The sequence below is a fragment of the Propithecus coquereli genome, unplaced genomic scaffold, assembly GCF_000956105.1.
Source record: "Propithecus coquereli isolate 6110/MARCELLA unplaced genomic scaffold, Pcoq_1.0 Scaffold53, whole genome shotgun sequence".
In the NCBI taxonomy this organism is placed as follows: domain Eukaryota; kingdom Metazoa; phylum Chordata; class Mammalia; order Primates; family Indriidae; genus Propithecus; species Propithecus coquereli.
In genome coordinates, this window is record NW_012151174.1 from 7,026,774 (window position 1) to 7,044,750 (window position 17,977).

The 17,977-nt window shown below is 44.9% G+C and overlaps 1 protein-coding gene across 1 annotated transcript in view; it reads right to left on the reverse strand.

The window, feature by feature from the left end:
* TLL1 (tolloid-like 1) overlaps nucleotides 1-17,422 on the reverse strand; it is a 124,874-nt gene extending 107,452 nt beyond the window's left edge. Inside the window, exon 1 of the mRNA XM_012656996.1 lies at nucleotides 17,212-17,422. Coding sequence (XP_012512450.1) covers nucleotides 17,212-17,422 — 211 coding nt within the window. The remainder of the gene's footprint in view (nucleotides 1-17,211) is intronic.
* Between the last annotated feature and the right edge of the window lie 555 nt (nucleotides 17,423-17,977).

Here is a 17,977-nt window from a genome sequence, read left to right on the forward strand (position 1 = left end):
TTTATGATGGCTACTGTTTAGTTGACATAGCAGAGTCTGTCAGTCCTGGGGACAGATCACCCTCTGGGGTTACACCAGTCCGAGTCGGAAGCACCATCTGTCTAGAAGCTTCCCTTGAGGCCACGCTGGTGGACCTGTCTCAACCACATGGGCGATGAAGAAACAGGTGGCTCCTTCTTTTCAGATCTGCAGAGACAAGGACGTTACCTGCACGGGCGTGCAGAGACGGTAAACTTTACTGGAAAATGGGAGCAAAGCACAAAGGAAGCATTCACTACAGGAAGGTGGGTTCATCGCGGGCTGCACACGGACAGGATGAAGCCACCGAGGCCCCACCTACATCCGTGGTGAGAAGCACTCTGCTAGTATGATTCAGGGCTTGTCAGAGACAAAAAAGGAAAAGAAAATGGATGTTGAAATTAAAAGATATACACGCACATACTAAGTATGAATAAATAAAATCTCTACAAATACCAGGAAATTATAGTTCTTGATATGTCATTTTCAAATTTAAACATTGAGAACTGATGCTAAGTCTTAGCTAGGAGATATGAGCTGGATATTTGGCCCATCGACCCTCCAATCTCCTCCCAATATCACTGATTAATTGTAGATGCACACTTTGACTCAACGCTTGTCAGCTCTTTAAATCTTTGGACCCAAGACAGAACTGTAATTTTCCACTTAAATTATTCACAGAAAACCTTGTCAAAGGAATACTTTCGTATAATAATTTTTTGAAAACAAACAAAAAGTCCGCAGATTTGTATGCGTTCTACCTTGGTAGTAACGATATAACATCCAAAACATTTCAAGTAATCACTATCTCTTGGGGATTGAATGTTATGATTTAGTGAAATATCTGAAGAACTGAAAGATAATCTCCTTTTTAGGAAAACTAGATGGATCAAGGAAAAAAAACCTATAGAGAATGGAGGCAAGTATCATTTGCTTCTGTGGTTATTTGAGTTGCAGATAATTATGTTGGTTACCCTCTCATTTGCAAAATTTTACAATGCAGTATTTTACCAATCAGACCTAAAATATTGTAAAGGTTCATGTGTATTAAGTCACTATAACAAAATCATTAGAGGCTTATAAAATAAGCCAACACCTAAAAAAAGTCATAAAGAAGTTCTTCCAAAAGAATACAATGTTTAAAAATTGTTTAAAACTTTATTACATTAAAAAATGATGACACTAATTATTATTATTATTTATTAAACTTATATTTTGTGTTTGATATTGTGCTAGGTACTAAGAATTCAAAAATAAATACAGCAAAGTCTTTTTCCTTGGGGATTAATAATTTAGCATATCAGGTAGGTTCTATCAACAACCACTGAAAGTAAAGTTTAAATTGACTATTTAGCCTTCTATTTATCATTCAAATAATTCCAGTAGGTTCAGGTATTTGAAGGCTACTTTCAATTACTGCAAGGAATATTAAAAATAACATCACTGCCAAAGTCAGTCATTTTACCCTAGCAACTGCTCACAGGGTGTCTAGTTTTCTCAGTTCTGCACCTTTGGTACCAACTACGCGAATCCTGAGTGTCTCTGAATGACGGTCTATTCCCACAGTTGGCTACGTGCTTGAACTACATCGTTCTCTGAGACTGTGCTTGTACCAGCCACTGACTCGCTGTGTCACAAGAGACCGCAAATCAAAGTCAAGAAGAATATGCCACAGAGAACAGAGAGCTGTCTCCAGGGAGAACCTCAAAAGTCGTACCTACTTTCAATGAATTTTCTTGAATCTAAGGTCCAGCCTTGTAGAATCAAAAACTTAGTATTGTCAATGCCACAGAATCCCCGAGAAAGCTCGTGTGAGGCTGCTATCATGAAAATAAGATGCCAGTTCACAATAAGAAATGTAGCTCTAAAGGGGATGGGGCACTCAGGTCTGACTGATATACCCTCAGTATCGACAAACACATATGAAGAAAAGCTAGACTCAGAGGAGAGCCTGCTTAGCACAGAATCAGAACAAGGAAGTTCACTCACGTGATTCCAATACCTAGTGGGATCAGTCCATGCGGTCTTTGCAGAGCGCCCTCCTATGTGGACAGAGTTTGGATAGGCACTTCCAACACATGCCCCGGAACGACCTTTCTTCCTTGCTTTCATGTCTAACCTAGATCCTTTCTGGTTAACACATCCTTTTATTACCCATGTTAATACAGTCAATCAAGCAGACTGGTCTTCCCTCTCTGCTTAGAAATTACAACATATTTCTACTTCAACTATGCAGAAAAGCACACTCACCATTCGGCTTTGCAAAAATTTCACCATTTTGCAAAATTTGCCTCAGACCTTCATTATTAGAATGGCATTTACGCCACCTGTGTACCCCTTCTAATTCCCAGAACCCCACTTTCTCTGCAGAGTGGCCGGCATCAGGAACGCGCATCTGTCACTCCCACCCGTTCCCATCTTCCACACTCACCCGCGTATCTGCAGAAAAGTCCAGCATTACTTTTCTCTCCAGGATTTTAATTTTTTTTCAGGGATATTTTTTATTGGATCATTTGAAAACATTTAAAAATGAGGAGACCGCACATAAAATCTGAGTTTCCAGTTTCTCTGGACAAGTCAGAGATCTGATAACACTGGGCCCCATGTTCTTGCACGGAAAGAGCTGGCTAGAGCTGGTTGGTGGCGGTCCCCTTCTGATGGAGCACGTCCTCCACTGGGACACAGACCCCACGCGATATGGATTCTTTATTTATTTATTTATTTCAAAATGTTATGGGAGTATAAATGTTTTTGGTTACATGGCTTGCTTTTGTAATGCTTGAGTCAGGGGTATAGGTGTGCCCATCACCCAGACAGTGCTCACTGTACCCATTAGGTAGGTTTGTGTCCATCCCTTCCTCCCACCTCTCCCCTGAGTTTTACTTCCCTCTGTGCACATATGTGCTCATCAGTTAGCTCCAATCTAATAGAGAGTACATGTGGTGTTTGTTTTTCCATTCTTTAGATACTCCACTTAGGATAATGGCCTCCAGTTTCAACCAAATTGTTGCAAAAGGCATTAATGCATCTTTTTTATGGCTGAGTAGTATTCCATGGTATACACATCCCACATTTTGTTAATCTACTTATGAACTGATGGGCACTTGGGTTGATTTCAAATCTTTGCAATTGTGAATTGTGCTGCTAGAAACATTCGAGTGCAAGTGTCTTTTTGATAAAATGACTTTTTTCCTTCAGGTAAATATCCAGGAGTGGGATTGCTGGGTCAAATGGTAGGTCTACTTTCAGTTCTTTGAGGAATCGACATACTGTTTTCCATAGAGGTTATACTAACTTGCAGTCCCACCAACAGTGAATAAGCATTCCTTTCTCTCTGTGTCCATGCCAACATCTATTGCTTTTGGACTTTTTAATAAAAGCCATTCTAACAGGGGTAAAGTGAAATCTCATTGTGGTTTTGATTTGCATTTCCCTGATGATTAGTGACATTGAGCATTTTTTCTTACGTTTATTGGCCATTTGTTTATCTTCTTTTGAAAAATCTGTTAATGTCTTTTGCCCAATTTATAGTGGGGTTATTTGGTGTTTTTCTTGCTGATTTGCCTGAGTTCTTTGTAGGCTCTTGTTATTAGCTCGTTATTGGATATATAGCTTGGGAATATTTTCTCCCATTCTGTAGGTTGTCTATTTGATCTGTTGATTATTTCCTCAGCTGTACAGAAGATTTTTAATTTAATCAAGTACCATTTATTTATTTTTGTTGTTGCTGTAATTGCTCTTGAGGTCTTAGTCATAAATTCTTTGCCTGGGCCAATATCTAGAAGAGTTTTTCCTTTATTTTCTTCTAGAATTCTTATGATTTCATACCTTACATTTAAGTCTTTTATCTATCTTGAATTAACTTTTCTGAGTGTTGAGAGATACGGATCTTGTTTTATTCTTCTGCATGTGGCTACCAATTTTCCCAGCACCATTTTTGAATAGAGCTTCTTTTCTCCAGTGCTTGTTGTTGTCTGCATTGCCAAAGATCAGTTGGCTGTACATGAATGGTTTTATATCTGGGTTCTCTGTTCTATTCCATTGGTCTAGAAAGAACGTATCTCAAAATTATAAAAGCCATACGTGACAAACCTGCAGCCAACATCATATTGAATGGGGAAAAGTTGAAAGTATTCCCACTAAGAACTAGAACAAGACAAGAGTACCCACTGTCACCACTTCTATTCAACATAGTGCTGGCCAGAGTCATAGCCGGAACAATTGGGCAGGAGAAAGAAAGAAAGTGTATCCAAATCAGGAAAGAGGAGGTCAAACTATCACTTTTTGCTGATGATATGATCTTATATCTAGAAAACCCCAAAGACTCCACCAAGAGCCTCCCAGAATTGATAAATAAATTTAGCAAAGTCTCAGATTGCAAAATCAATGTATACAAATCAGTAGCATTTATAACACTGATATGGCAAGCTGAGAGTCAAGTCGAAGACTCAATACAATTCGCAATAGCCACAAAGAAAATAAAATACCTAGGAACATACTTAACCAAGGAGGTGAAAGAGCTCTACAAAGAGAACTACAAAACATTGAGGAAAAAAATCACAAATGACACAAACAAATGGAAAAACATATGCTAATAGATTGGTAGACTCCACATTGTTAAAATGTCCATGCTACCCAAAGTGATTTACAGATTCAATGCAATCCCCATCAAAATACCAATGTCATATTTCACAGATCTAGACGAAATAATTCTGTGCTTCGTTTAAAACCAGAAAAGAGCCTGAATACCCAAAGCCATCTTAAATAAAAAGAACAAATCTGGAGGCATCACATTACCAGACTTCAAAGTACATTACAAAGCTGTAATAACCAAAACGACATGGCATTCACACAGAAATAGAGACATGATTTTAAATTTTATATAAATATCATCAAACTCTATGTTTTTAATCTGGATTATTTTCCCCAATATTGAACATAATAATGTCTGTGAAACACATTTGACTGCAGTTATTTTAACTTCTAAGTTATTCTTTATATGAATATAACATTTATTTGTATCTTTTTCTATTAATAGACATTTGTGGAGTATCAAAATTTTCCCTAATACAGTGTATTGCACAAGACTTTCTGCAGGATAAATACCTAGGAGTTCAATCAGTTGGGTCATAGGATATGCACCTGAAAATCTTTTTTTTTTTTTTTTTCAGATATTCCCAAGATTTTGATTTGGTGGGAGTAGTAGTAGCAACAGCAACATAATAATGAAATATTCTCTAATTCTGCTGTCAAAACACAGAACCACCAAGGTAAATGAACCAAGACCCATGGATAATATGTAGCATAGAACTAGGTTACAAAGTATCCTCAAAAAGCCCCAAATACAACTGGATGGAAACAAACCATTTTACAGCTTTTCTTCCATGAGAACAGCTACAAGAACCACATAGTATCAGCACGTTAATAAGGAAAAAGGAAGGAAGGTGACTAGGTTTCTCATGGGCCTGAGACGAGGAGAATGTCTGAAACAGCTGAGAAATACTCACGGGAAGTAAACACAGCAGGCCGACATGAGAACAGCTAACACTGGGAGAGAGTTCTGCAGAATCCAATTTACAACTTAATACAAAGAAACAAATGAAGCTATGTACATATTTAGTGGCACAGCCACCCGGAGGGAAACTATTCCGAGTTATTCGGGGGAAAAAACAACAAAACAGTGACTTGACTATATATCCCTATTGAAATATACTGTGGAAGCAAAGATATTTTAAAGGCAACAAACTTTTCAATCACATTGGTGGTGGTGATAGTGATGGTGATGTTGCTATTCTGAGATTGTGTGCGTGTTGTTAGATGGATTGTAAAAAGCAAAAACTGCTATCTTTGAGAACCCTTCTATTCATTATGGTGGAAGGATGTTGACTCTGAGGTTGAGGAGGTTAATTAAAAGCTTTGAACCCCAAGTTTGAACTGGAGTTATCGATATAACCTTATGATGCATTTCACAGCCAAAATTACATACACATATATTTCCTAGTTCTGAGCAATAAAAAAACCTATAAACAATGAATGGCCGACACAGTGGTAATAAACACCACTGGAGCCCAGAAAAACTCCCCAGTTTAAAAAAAGTCAGAATTTTTTTTGGAAAAACACAACTGATTCCAGATCTGAGGCAGAAAAGTGGGTAAAATAAGCCTTGGATATATTATAATACCAGAAAGTAATAAAGCTACCAAAGATTAAAGCATTATGTAAAAAGATTTAAGAACAATTGACTATGCTCCCACTGGCCAAAATTGGGACAATATGAATATAAATAAAGATAATAATTGATTGGATTGAAACACAGTATCAAATATATTTAAATCCATTAGTTCATAGTAACACTAAAATTACAATTGGGCATCTTTGGAGGATGCTAAGAAATAAACTTATTTATTTTGCAAATATATATATAACGAGAAATAGATTTTAAACAACAGATTGTCTCACAGGCAGTGAGACTGATGAGTATTTGCATATATGTTTGGCGTGCTTCCTCTTTTGTGAATGGGCTGTTCCTTTCTCTGGAACGTTTTTCTCTGCGTGGTTTGTTTTATGCGCGTTGACTGAAGGTGCGTGTTACATACTATAGATACCAATTTTCTCTCACTGCAGAAGCCTTCCTCAGTGTAGGTTTTGGTTTATACTGGGTAGAGTTTATTTCATGTGCTCATTTAAATAAATGTGTTTAATTTTAACACACACAAAAAATGTATAACTATTCTCCTTTATACTTTGTGCTTCTGAGTCCTATTTAAGCAACACATCTTTTTCTGAGATGATAAAAGCAGTTTCCTATATTTCCTAATAATTCTAAACTCTAACATTTATATCTTTAGTCCACATCGATCTACTTCTTTTGTGACAAAGATTCCGCATCTTTTCATCACGTGGACAACTGACTCTCCCAGCCCCATGTAAGGATGGGCCGTCCTTCCCCAGATATCTATACGTGTCCTGTGTCTAAGCCCCTGGTCTGCTTCATTGGCATGCCAGTTTTTAATGCCCTACTGTATTGGCAACTATCGCTTTATGATGAATCTACCCAACAGGATTAGTCCCTACCTACGTTTTTGAAATGTTCACAGTTGTTCTTAGTGACATGATTGTCCATAATTTTAGAAGCAGACAGTCAAGCTACAAAAAAATCCTATTGGGATCTTGATTGGAATTGCATTGTCTCAAAAATTAACAAAGGAGTAATTGTCATTTTAAAGATATTTAGTTTCCATACCCATAATCATATTTCAACTTATTTTGGTTTTATTTACCTCTTCCCATAAAAGTATTATATACTTTTCCTTTCTGATGATCTTACGTATACCTTATTAAATTTATTTCTAGGTAAACTTTCAGATTTTGTTGCTCTAACAAATACTAACATTTTAAATTGTGTTTTCTAAGTCTTCCTTGTATGTAAGAAAAAGAATTGTTATATTTTGATCTTGTAGTCGTCAGATAATTTGAACGTTTCCGTTGGCACCAATAGGTCTCCTGCAATTTCTACGAAGACAACTTTACCCTCAGTGCTCTGTTCATCCTTCTCACTTACTCTATGCGTAGTGTGTTTGCGTAAACTTCTTTCTTGTTTCATACAATTCCTAAAACCTTAATATTAAATACAAATAGTGATCACAGAATGCTTGCCTTGTAACTTTTAAAGAGACTTCTAGTACTTTACTGCTGACTCTGCATGGGTCACAGAAGCCCCCGACCGCTTATTTTAGACTTTAGCACTTAGCTTTATAAGAGACTCGCCTGTAACATTTGTTCTCTTATTTCCACTGTCTATTTTTGGAATCAAGGCTATACCAGTCTCATAAAATGAACTGGCAGACATTATTTCTTCTCTAGTCACTCAAACAATTTGTGTAAGGATGGGATTATTTTTTCCTTAAATAGTTGGCAAAAATCATTTGTAAATTGTCTGGGCATAGTATTATACTGAAGGGCAGATTTCTTTTCCTAACCATGTCCTAGATATTCCTGCCTCCACTGACCCTACAAACATGCAGAAGGACTGGGGAGGGGTACTACTGCTAATGTTGCTTCCGTGATGATTTTTAGAGGATGCTTTCATGGTCTGCCCAGATCCAACCTCAAGGCTGAAGAATTTATTCCCAGATGTTGGAAAGGTCATTGACTGAAATACCTCAGCTATCAGCCCTCTTGGCTGGGAAGCTGTCCTCCCCCGTAGCCGAGCCCACTTCCTAGGTACCACCATCCCGTGGGGCACATCGCTCAGAACTGCTGAGTCTGAAGAGGGGCCCACGGTCCGTCCTGATGGGGCCCAAGACTGTCCCTTGTCTGCAGACGGTGCAAAGTCCTGTCTCCTGAAGGACAGCACGCCCCTGCCCCATCTGCCCTTACTCCCCGGTTCTGGCCACCAAACCAATAACAGGGTTAAAGCACAAGACAACCTGACCGGAAAGAACCGGACCTGAAACAGGACGCAGAGGGCTGTGCCCAGAAGGATCCAAGACGTTGTCAGTTTGTGCCTGCGGGAGCCCAGAGAGTGCCCCAGGGCTCGGCTCCGAGGTGGGACGTGAAGCTGCCTGAGAGCTCACGCACCTGGCCGCACGTCCCGGGACACGGGATGCGACGCCCTCGCAAAGATGACGACGCAAACGCACTACCAGGACGGCTCCCAGCAGAATCGACACAACGCTGACCCACGTCACGCGGGAGAAACGCTGGCATCGGCACGCCGGGAGATCAAGGCGCGGAGAAGTGCGTGGACGCGAGTGGACGCGCCACGCTCAGCCAGGACGCCGCACGGACGGCCGCACTGCCGAGGAGACGCCCCGCGCAGGCCGCGAGGCCCCCACTGGGGGAAGGGGACCAGCATCCCCGCGGGGGCAGAGTCAGCGCCTCGCTGAAGGCCGAGACCGACGGCAGAGACGGCGTTACGGGACTGGACGGAGGACCACGGAGACGACAGAATCCTCAACCAAAGACCACACAGGGCGATGCCCCCGTATAAGCCGGGTGGAGGCAATTGCCACGCGGTGAGGCTGCGCGGCACGTGGGGGCGCCCGCCTCAGTGTTCTGAGAGGTCAGCAGGACTCTAGTCAAGGAGCAGAGATGGGCAGCTGGCGGGGTCCATCCACCCTGTACCGCCAAGAAGGGACGGGGCTGGGTGATCGGAAATGCAGGTGGTCACTTCCCACCTCCGGAAAGTACCTCACTGGGCTTCAGAACAAGCCAGAACCCACGCGCCGCAGGAATGACCAGGTTTCCAGCAGGAACAACCCTGTAAGGTCGTGAAAACAACAGATGGTGACGGCTCTGAGGCCTCCCGCACAGAGGCCTGTGGCCGTGCCCTGGGCAACCACACACGGCGTCCAGGGGACGTGGACACAGGGTCGCTGGCACTGACGCGGGAACCCAGAGAGCTGTCATGGCCTTCGGTCAGGGCAGGGCCGCAAAGAAACAGCCAGCCGAGTCGGCCCAGGTGTGACTCTCAGCCTGCCCTAGGTCGGGGACCCGCCCCGTGGCCATTCCCAGGTGACTGCGTGTACAAGCAGGACTGAGTGAGGAGCTGGCACAGCTTCCGGACTGCTCCTTGGCTCCCAAGAGCTGTCGCAGAGGGGAAGCCTCCTAAACTGCAATTCACATCCCCCACCCCAGGCGAGATACCAACTTAAAAACAGTTATTCGGATGGTTCTACTTATGCACAGGATATGAAAAGCTGGAAGAGAATGTTGCTCCCACTCTGACCATGTAGAAACCAAAAAATGGGCAACTGACAAAACCGTAATTTTTCTGGGCCCCAGAGAGCTGACGTTGCAAAGACGGACTGAATTCCATCGAGCGGCAAGTCCCTCCAAAGAGAGACGGGACACACCGGCTGTCTCACCCCCAGATTGCGGAGGAAGAGGCAGATGAGAAGAAATCACCTCAAATGTTCACAAAGTCTCAGAAGCTGAATGTGAGCTCACATCACGTTAACAAGCCCAGGGGAGGCGGCACTCCCAGGGACCCACTGGCAAATCTGGGCTCCTCGTCCCCCACATCCCCGAGCGCTTGCTCTCTGAGCATTCAGAGATCCTGGTTCACAAAAAAGAGCGTTTCTGCCCAGAGCCATGGCCACAGGCCGATGAACTGAAGCTATGGCCACTGCCTGGGCACTCTGGGCTCCTTGTGCCGAAAGGCCAGCAGGCAAGGCAAGGAGTCGCCACCCTGCAGGACGACTGAACCCACCGCCTGGGGACGCAGGACTGTGTCTGGCATCAGGGGATGCCCTGGGGCTCCCAGGATGCTCCTGGACCAGTTCTGACTGTCTATGCAGCGTGGTAAGCAGGGCTCAGAGTCCTCGGACGGGCTGCGGGACGCGGCAAGCTAAGCCCCTCGCCTGGCCAGGGGAAGCTAACGCCGCCAACCCACACAGCCCACACGGGAGACCCTGGGGGACCCTCCTGATCCCAGTTCCTGCTGCCCGTAACAGATGACAGATCACCGGTGCACCAATTCCATCTTATGTACACTATGTGCTCTTCAAGGCAGAATTAAAATCACTTCAATGTGTCATTTACATTCGTAGGCAGCAGACTCCAAAAGAGGAACTTTGAAAGGCAAAAATAATTAAAGGTAAATATTCTCAGAGTCCAGTCACACCCGGCCAAAAGAACAAGGTCTATTCCAAATGCCAGATTCTCTCGCCTCCTGATTTAAACCCAGTCTCCTCCTGCAGCTTTCACTTGCCAGGGAAGAATAAAGATTGAGCATGGAAAAAAACATTCTCTAATATTGTTTAAATGTCTCAAAGAATTCACCTGCTTAAGAATGTCACATTTAGCCATATTCAGTTAACCACGTGGTGGATTCCCCTGGGATCATTGCAAACCACCGTGAATGTGTGTGTTTGGTCCCGTTGTTCATACAGTCAGAAAGCAAAGCAAGGTTCCTTCGGGAAACAGCCGCATTTTAAAAATATGTTTAAAACAGAATAGAGCATCTCTATGCACAAAAGTAGAGAATAAATATAAATGTAATCTGATTAATTATAAAATTAACAGGCAAAAGCAAAGACTAAAAAATTTTGAATTTTTTAATTCAAAGAAGTTGTCTCCTGTGGCCTTAGAATACTCATTAAAAGCCCAATGTTGGCCGGGCGCGGTGGCTCACGCCTGTAATCCTAGCTCTCTGGGAGGCCGAGGCAGGCGGATTGTTTGAGCTCAGGAGTTCGAAACCAGCCTGAGCAAGAGCGAGACCCTGTCTCTACTAAAAAAATAGAAAGAAATTAGCTGGACAACTAAAAATATATAGAAAAAATTAGCCGGGCATGGTGGCACATGCCTGTAGTCCCAGCTACTCGGGAGGCTGAGGCAGTAGAATTGCTGGAGCCCAGGAGTGTGAGGTTGCTGTGAGCTGGGCTGACGCCACGGCACTCACTCTAGCCCGGGCAAAAGAGTGAGACTCTGTCTCAAAAAAAAAAAAAAAAAAAAAAGTCCAATGTTTACATCGTTTACAGTAATGAGACCCACTCGGCGTCCTTTGTGGCGTGTACTCGATGTTAACGAATTCTCCAGGCGTCACACAGGGTGCAAACCTGCGTGGGAGCTGCAGGCCCTGCAGGATCACACACACACAGGACGCGGCACAGTGAAGCTCCAGCCGGGTGTGACGACTTCTCCTAAACTCCCCGTGATGAGCTTGTGCCAGAGCGACGACACATACAAACAAGATTCTTGAAAGCGTCTGTTAATGTTTACCAGTATTTTAAAAACAAAAGCCTATTCAAGTACATGACTAATGGCTCTGAACTTGTGCTCTGCTGTTTATTTTCATGACGTTAAGAAGGCCACGTGTCCCTCAGGGGAGAAAAAGCAGGCCGTGAGTAATCTGTGTGAGGTTACCTCTGAAATTAGGACGGACAGAAAGTGCGGCCAATTTATGACACTTCCTGCTGTCATAACTTGTATCCATTTGAGGAAAGAGAGGATATTGTCCATATTTTAATATTTTCCTCAGAACGTGGTTTAGAGCTGGAACTGTTGACTGTGGAGCTCGTGTGAATATATGCGACATATAAGCAGCATTTTAACAAAACGTGCGAACATATACTTATGACATTACACACACCACCTACGCCACATGAAAGGTCGAGTCAACGTGACGCTTGAGGGCTCAGGGCCCCGAGCTCTTTCTAACTGAACGTCCACTGAAACACGGAAAAGTCGAACTGCACATGCAATGACAAGACAGACTCATTTCATTACAATTAGACACAAACACACGGGAATGACTGAAGATATCTGGCCAACCATCGAAGAACGAATTAAAAAATTTAAACTGAACTCAGCCTTTCTGGACTAGAGTACGATTTAATATTGGAAAGACAAAATTCCCAGGTTCAAAGAAAAAGGTCCCACGGTAATCAGAAATCTCTCAGAAAATATTGGAAATAAATCAGAAACAAAAGTAATATCACTTAAAATACCCAGAGGTAAAAACTTAAGGGAGAAAGCAGTTTTCAAAATATGTTTTGAGTTTTGCTAAACACAAACTGTCTCAATGTGAAATTTAATTTTGCCAAGCGCAAAACACTTCCAGGTTCTCCAAGTCTTAACACACACACATTTATATTCTTTCTTGCACTGCTCAGGCAGCAGTGAAACCGGCTTTGCAAAACCACAATCAACAGTTCTTTGACCCAAGGTGACACAGTTCTCTATGCAGGCCATTTTAGCTATTGCTACAAGCATACGGAGGAAGGAACTCTGTCATTTAATTCAAAAGATGAACTACTATAGCAATTCCCATCTCATGGACTAAAAAAAAAAAATGACATATTGAAACATTACAATTGAAGTCTTTTTCCTTAAAAGAAATTGACAAGACAAAACACATCTCCCTTTCTCCCCTTTTAGGCCATCAATATGGTTAAACTGACTCAGATTTTTCCCTGGGAGAGCGTCAATACCTCCAAGTTCATTTTAATATTCATGTATCTAACAAAACCGTTTTGGCAAAAATGGCCCCTAGCCCCAAAAGAGTAAAGATTGTGCCTGAAACTGATCACGTTCCCCCAGCAGTGGAGAAGCCATGTTTTTAACCGTCCACTTGCCCGGCCGATGTTCCCACCCAGAGAACCGATGAGTGGAAGGCCGGCCTGGGACTGAGCACAGAACGGCGCACTGTGCGAGGCTGTGGCCTGGAAGCAGTTTGTTTACTATTAGCAAGGACGTCCGTCCTTCAGGCGTGCCACACGGCAGCGCCTGATATTTGGACAAAACCATCAAAACAATCCCAGAAATTTAGATTCATGCTTCTTGTGTAGAAATTCTGCGCTGAGGGAAAAAAGATGTGTAAAAACAATCAAAACTCTTGTTCTGTGAACAGACGGGGACCAAAGACCAGTGAAGCATGCGCGGGAGGTCTTCTCTGGCGTTTGCGGATTAGAGGAGGGAGGCGGACGGCGCCGTCTGTGCACGGTTCCACCTGACGGCTCTGTGAGGCTGGCCCGCCCCGTCACGGATAAGACCCCTGAAGCTCAGTGAGGGGAAGAACTTGCCTAAGCTAGAAAGGGGCGGAATTAAAACCCAGGCATCGTATCATCGTGTCCCAGTGACTCCCAAATAATCAGCTGAGCCATGACCAGAGGAAGGGCGAGCCCCGCGGAAGCCCCACCCGCCGCCCTCAGGCCCGTCTTCCTCTCCTCTCCCTGCTCACGCCCGTCCTGCTCCACCCACGTTCGCTGAGTCACCACACTCCAGCGACTCTGCCCCGCACACCCAGGACTCTTCGCCTCCCGCGTTGCCGCCAGGAGCGCGGCTCTCTCTCATCACCTCCACGCTGAGCCAGTCAGCGGCTTCTACTGGCCTCTGGCATGCCATCCAGCAGATCAATCATCTTTCTGGAACGCTTTTAACACCCCTCTACGCAAAATCCTCAGCCAACGTCCCCATCTCCCTGGCACCATTTCTCCAGGTGTGAGCACCACAGTGAACGGGGGGGTTAGAAAACACGCCGGGACCCGCGTCTCGCTGCCAGGAGCCACTGCAACACGCTCCACGAGGCAGAGCCCGTAAACCTGGACTCTCAGCAGACTGCGGTGACCCTCAGGAGCCTGAAGGTGACCCCCACCTACACCCCCGGGTACAGCCTGAGCCTCTGCCGCATCCTGTCCGCTCCCCACTGTCTTGCGGCCACAGGCTTCGTCCCCCCTCTGTCCGTCCTCGCACGGTGGCTGTTGCTCTCTCTGCCCTCAGCCTCGGACCTTCTAAGCTCAAATCCGTGCCTTTCACACTGCCGCCCGGAATGCCGCAACGCCCGTGTTCCAGGAAAGTGCGTGTCGCACGTCAAATGCTTCAGTGGCAACTAGAGTGACGTGGAAGACACATAGGCTTGTCTTCGTGCACGGTGGGGGGCCGGCATTCCTTCTCGGTGACCCACAGCAGGCGGGGGGGACACGGACACCAGAACCCGCAGGAAGACACACCCACCTTGACACTGGGGTCACCGTCTCCTCCCCGATGACAGGGGGTCACCACTCCAGCCATCGGTACCCGCTTTGGTCAGTCATTTGCTAGTTCTCAGATTCGACGTGAGGTGGGTCGGTAAAGCTGGTAAATTAGCTTATTAAAAATGCTACGCTAACAAAGACTCAATAAGGCTCTGCTAGAAATTCCGAGAAATAAAGTGCCCAACTGAACCCAGGGTTTGCCTTGCAGATTTGTGCTGCATGTTCGAGTACCCCGTTTACTTCCAGACTCGGAGCTCTGCTCTGGGGGGTTGAAATAGCTCTAAATCTGGCCTCAGAGTGAATGAGTGCTGATATGAAATCTTTTATAAAGATGTTTTGCTATGTAGGGCTTTTTAAAAAAGTAAATATAATCTCATCAAAAATCATCCAAACATTTCTCCAAAAAAAACATGCCTTTTGGAGTCTAAATACTATCCCAACATGGTAATCTTATATTACAATTTTGATTATTCTAATAAAAATGAGAAACAAAGCCATGAACAGAGTAAAATGTAATTTTAGAAATCTAAATGACTTGAACATAACAACCAGATAACATCAATGACGTAATTTCATATATTAAAAATGAAATCTATAAATCCTCCAAATTATGCACGGGTGGTTGAGACAGATGGATTACGTCTTTCTGATTGCACTTTTGGAGAGAATCGTTAGCACCCACACTGCAGCCCTGGAGGCAGGAGTCACAGCGCAGGAGAGGACTCAAATAAGACTCGGTGACTCACCCAAGTCACAGCCCAGGGGCGTCAGGCCGGAACCCGAGCCCAGATCTGTGCCACGACTTTAAAGTGAAAGCTCTTGGGTGCGCCATGCGCAAACACGCACGTTCACGGACACGCATGCTCAGACACACACGGACACGCACAGGGCCTAAGGCTTTGATACCATGTGGCTTGCCTCTCCCAATGCTGCTCTCCCAACATTCACACACAGTCATCCTCATAACCAACTCCCCAAAAGCACCGAGGTCAGCGTGGTGCGGGTCGTTTTATACAACAGCCATAAGTAGTCCAGCTGGCTGCCCCAGATTCTGAAAAACTGAGGAGGAAACTGAGTGTCAGGTGAACTCAGCCGGCGAGTCGCAGAGCGGAGTCGACCCCAGTCTGACTCCAGAGGCCGGTGTTTGACACGATGACTTCTCTGTATCTTTCTTTACACACTTACTTAAGTGTGTGCCAAGATGCGTCTCCCTACAAGGTGGCCAAATCTTCACGGGGCTCTGCCATATTTGCTGAAAACCTCGAGATGCTCATACACAGCGCAGCACACAGAAGATTCACGGGCACTAACGACACACAACTCCAGCTAGGTACGTCTAACGCCTTGCTCAGGGACCGCTGATGTTTCTGACGATATGCGCTGGGCCTTTCGTCCTTCCAGCTCCCCCCAGCCTAACTCTGACGTCGTCCGGCCCTCGCGGAAGCCAGGCACAGCCGCCGTGAATCCGGAACCTGCACCGCCTCCGAGACGTCCTCCCCCCAGGTGAGGACGGTGCCGCGTCTCCTGAGCTCACCTGCACCCCTCACCGCTTACGGCAAATCACCCACAGCTGTGCTCTTCCGCCTCCCAGCCATCATCTTCCTCCGCCTGCCTTGTCTTCTCTTGCTAATTTGTCCTTCCTCAGTCTCCACTACAGAAGTCTTTAAACTACGGAATTTGAAGTCAGCCTTCCCTGAGCTGCAAGGAGAACATAATTTCCCCCACTTACCCTGACAAAGACAGAACGCAGGGTCGGTCACAAACTCACAACAGTGACAATACCGCGGTGAGCAGACGCCGCAACCTGACGTGTGCGTTTCAGTCTTTGCCTGGAACACAGAATCTCAGAAACCCGGAGTCCCAGACGCGACCTAACACCGTGCTTAGCCAGGTTTCTCCATGACTGTTACTAAGTCTGTGGTCGTATTTTTCCCTATTTATCTTTCTGTGAGCCCATCAATATTTTCCAGAACATTAAAAAATAATCTTCCCTGTCGGGAACCCACTTACTCCTTCCAGGGTGTTTACCCTTCCCCTCCTCTCAAACGTGAGGTCTGAGCATTTCGGATAAGTCGTCAATCTTACCCAAAACGTTCTGAACTCCCCTCGCCCCACACCCTTCGGTGTCCCACGTTACAATCGGGCACTGCCGCGCAGCTCTTGGCAATGTCCCGACACAAACCCAATTAGCGAGTATTGGAAAGAAAGCAGCCATCACTGGAGCAGTTAAATAAAGATCTCAAAAAAGACATAATAAAAATAAATCTTGAGTTTAAAGGTAAAAACAGTAAGATAGTATCCACATTAGGAACTCCAGCCACCAGATAAAGTTTGAAACAGAAAAATAAAAGAGGTGAGCACAGTGTTTGGTAAGCAAGATACTTCAAGGAAAGTAAAAACACGAGAAAATACTGTAACTTCATTACAGGAGGTTTCCACAGGACGCCACTGAGGCCTAGAGCCCCAGGGCTCTCCAGCGGATTAATCTCCATTATTAAATTCTAGCATCCACATTACTCCATTTCAGAAACACCTTCTCCCTGATAAAGGGTGCAGAAAGAGATTTCAGGGAAATGATGCTAAACCGAAGTGTGCAGACGGCGCTGTGTCCTTGAGACAGAGTGAAATCCACTCTCTTCCTTCGCACGCAAAATACGACGAAAAGCAAACAGATGACCTGTCTCAAAGGTGCTTTTTTTAAACGAGGGAGAAATACCGCTGCAGTTGGCATTCTGCAAGGGGAAAGCGACCACAACCGAACCAGCTGGGCGCTGCAGCAGGAGGTGATGTATAAATAGCTGCTCCATGAGCGAACGCCGCCGAGAGGCAGGTAGGAAGGAGCCGCCGCCGCAGCGCTGCCCACGCCGGCCAGGCTCCCGGTGGAGGAGGGGGCGTGGGGGTCGGAGCTGCGAGAGCTCAGCGTCCATCTGGCCGGACCTCACAGTGCCCGAAAGCCGCAGGCCGGCGAGAACCTGAGCAGTAACACAAATACCAAAAGGACAAACACCGCACACGCGCCTGGGCCCGCCACGCATGACCTGGAGCCATGGCTTAGTGTCACAACGCAGAAGTCACCCATCCCTAGCACGACACTCCGATAACCACGGTGTCAATCCTGGTGCTGCCGGCACTCTGCCCTCGCAAGACGACAACTGCTTTTATTACGACGTCTTATTTTGACCTTCATTGTGACCATATGTCATTGGACAGCTTATGTCCATTTGAAGGATCTTCCCCCAAAAAAGACGGAATCCATCAGCATTATAATTAAACAAACATAAGTGAAGGTGGAAATTAAAGCAAAAATGTCTGCAATGAAATCCATGTGATACCTCAAGTTTTCTTTTTCTTTTTAAACTCAGTCTTGCTTTTTAGTGGGGGACATTTTGTGTACTGTAATTTGGAAGAAAAAAATAACACCTTTTCCTTTAAATTTTTGGATCTCTTTGCCTTCTGAAAGTATTGATCCCCCCCTGGTAGAA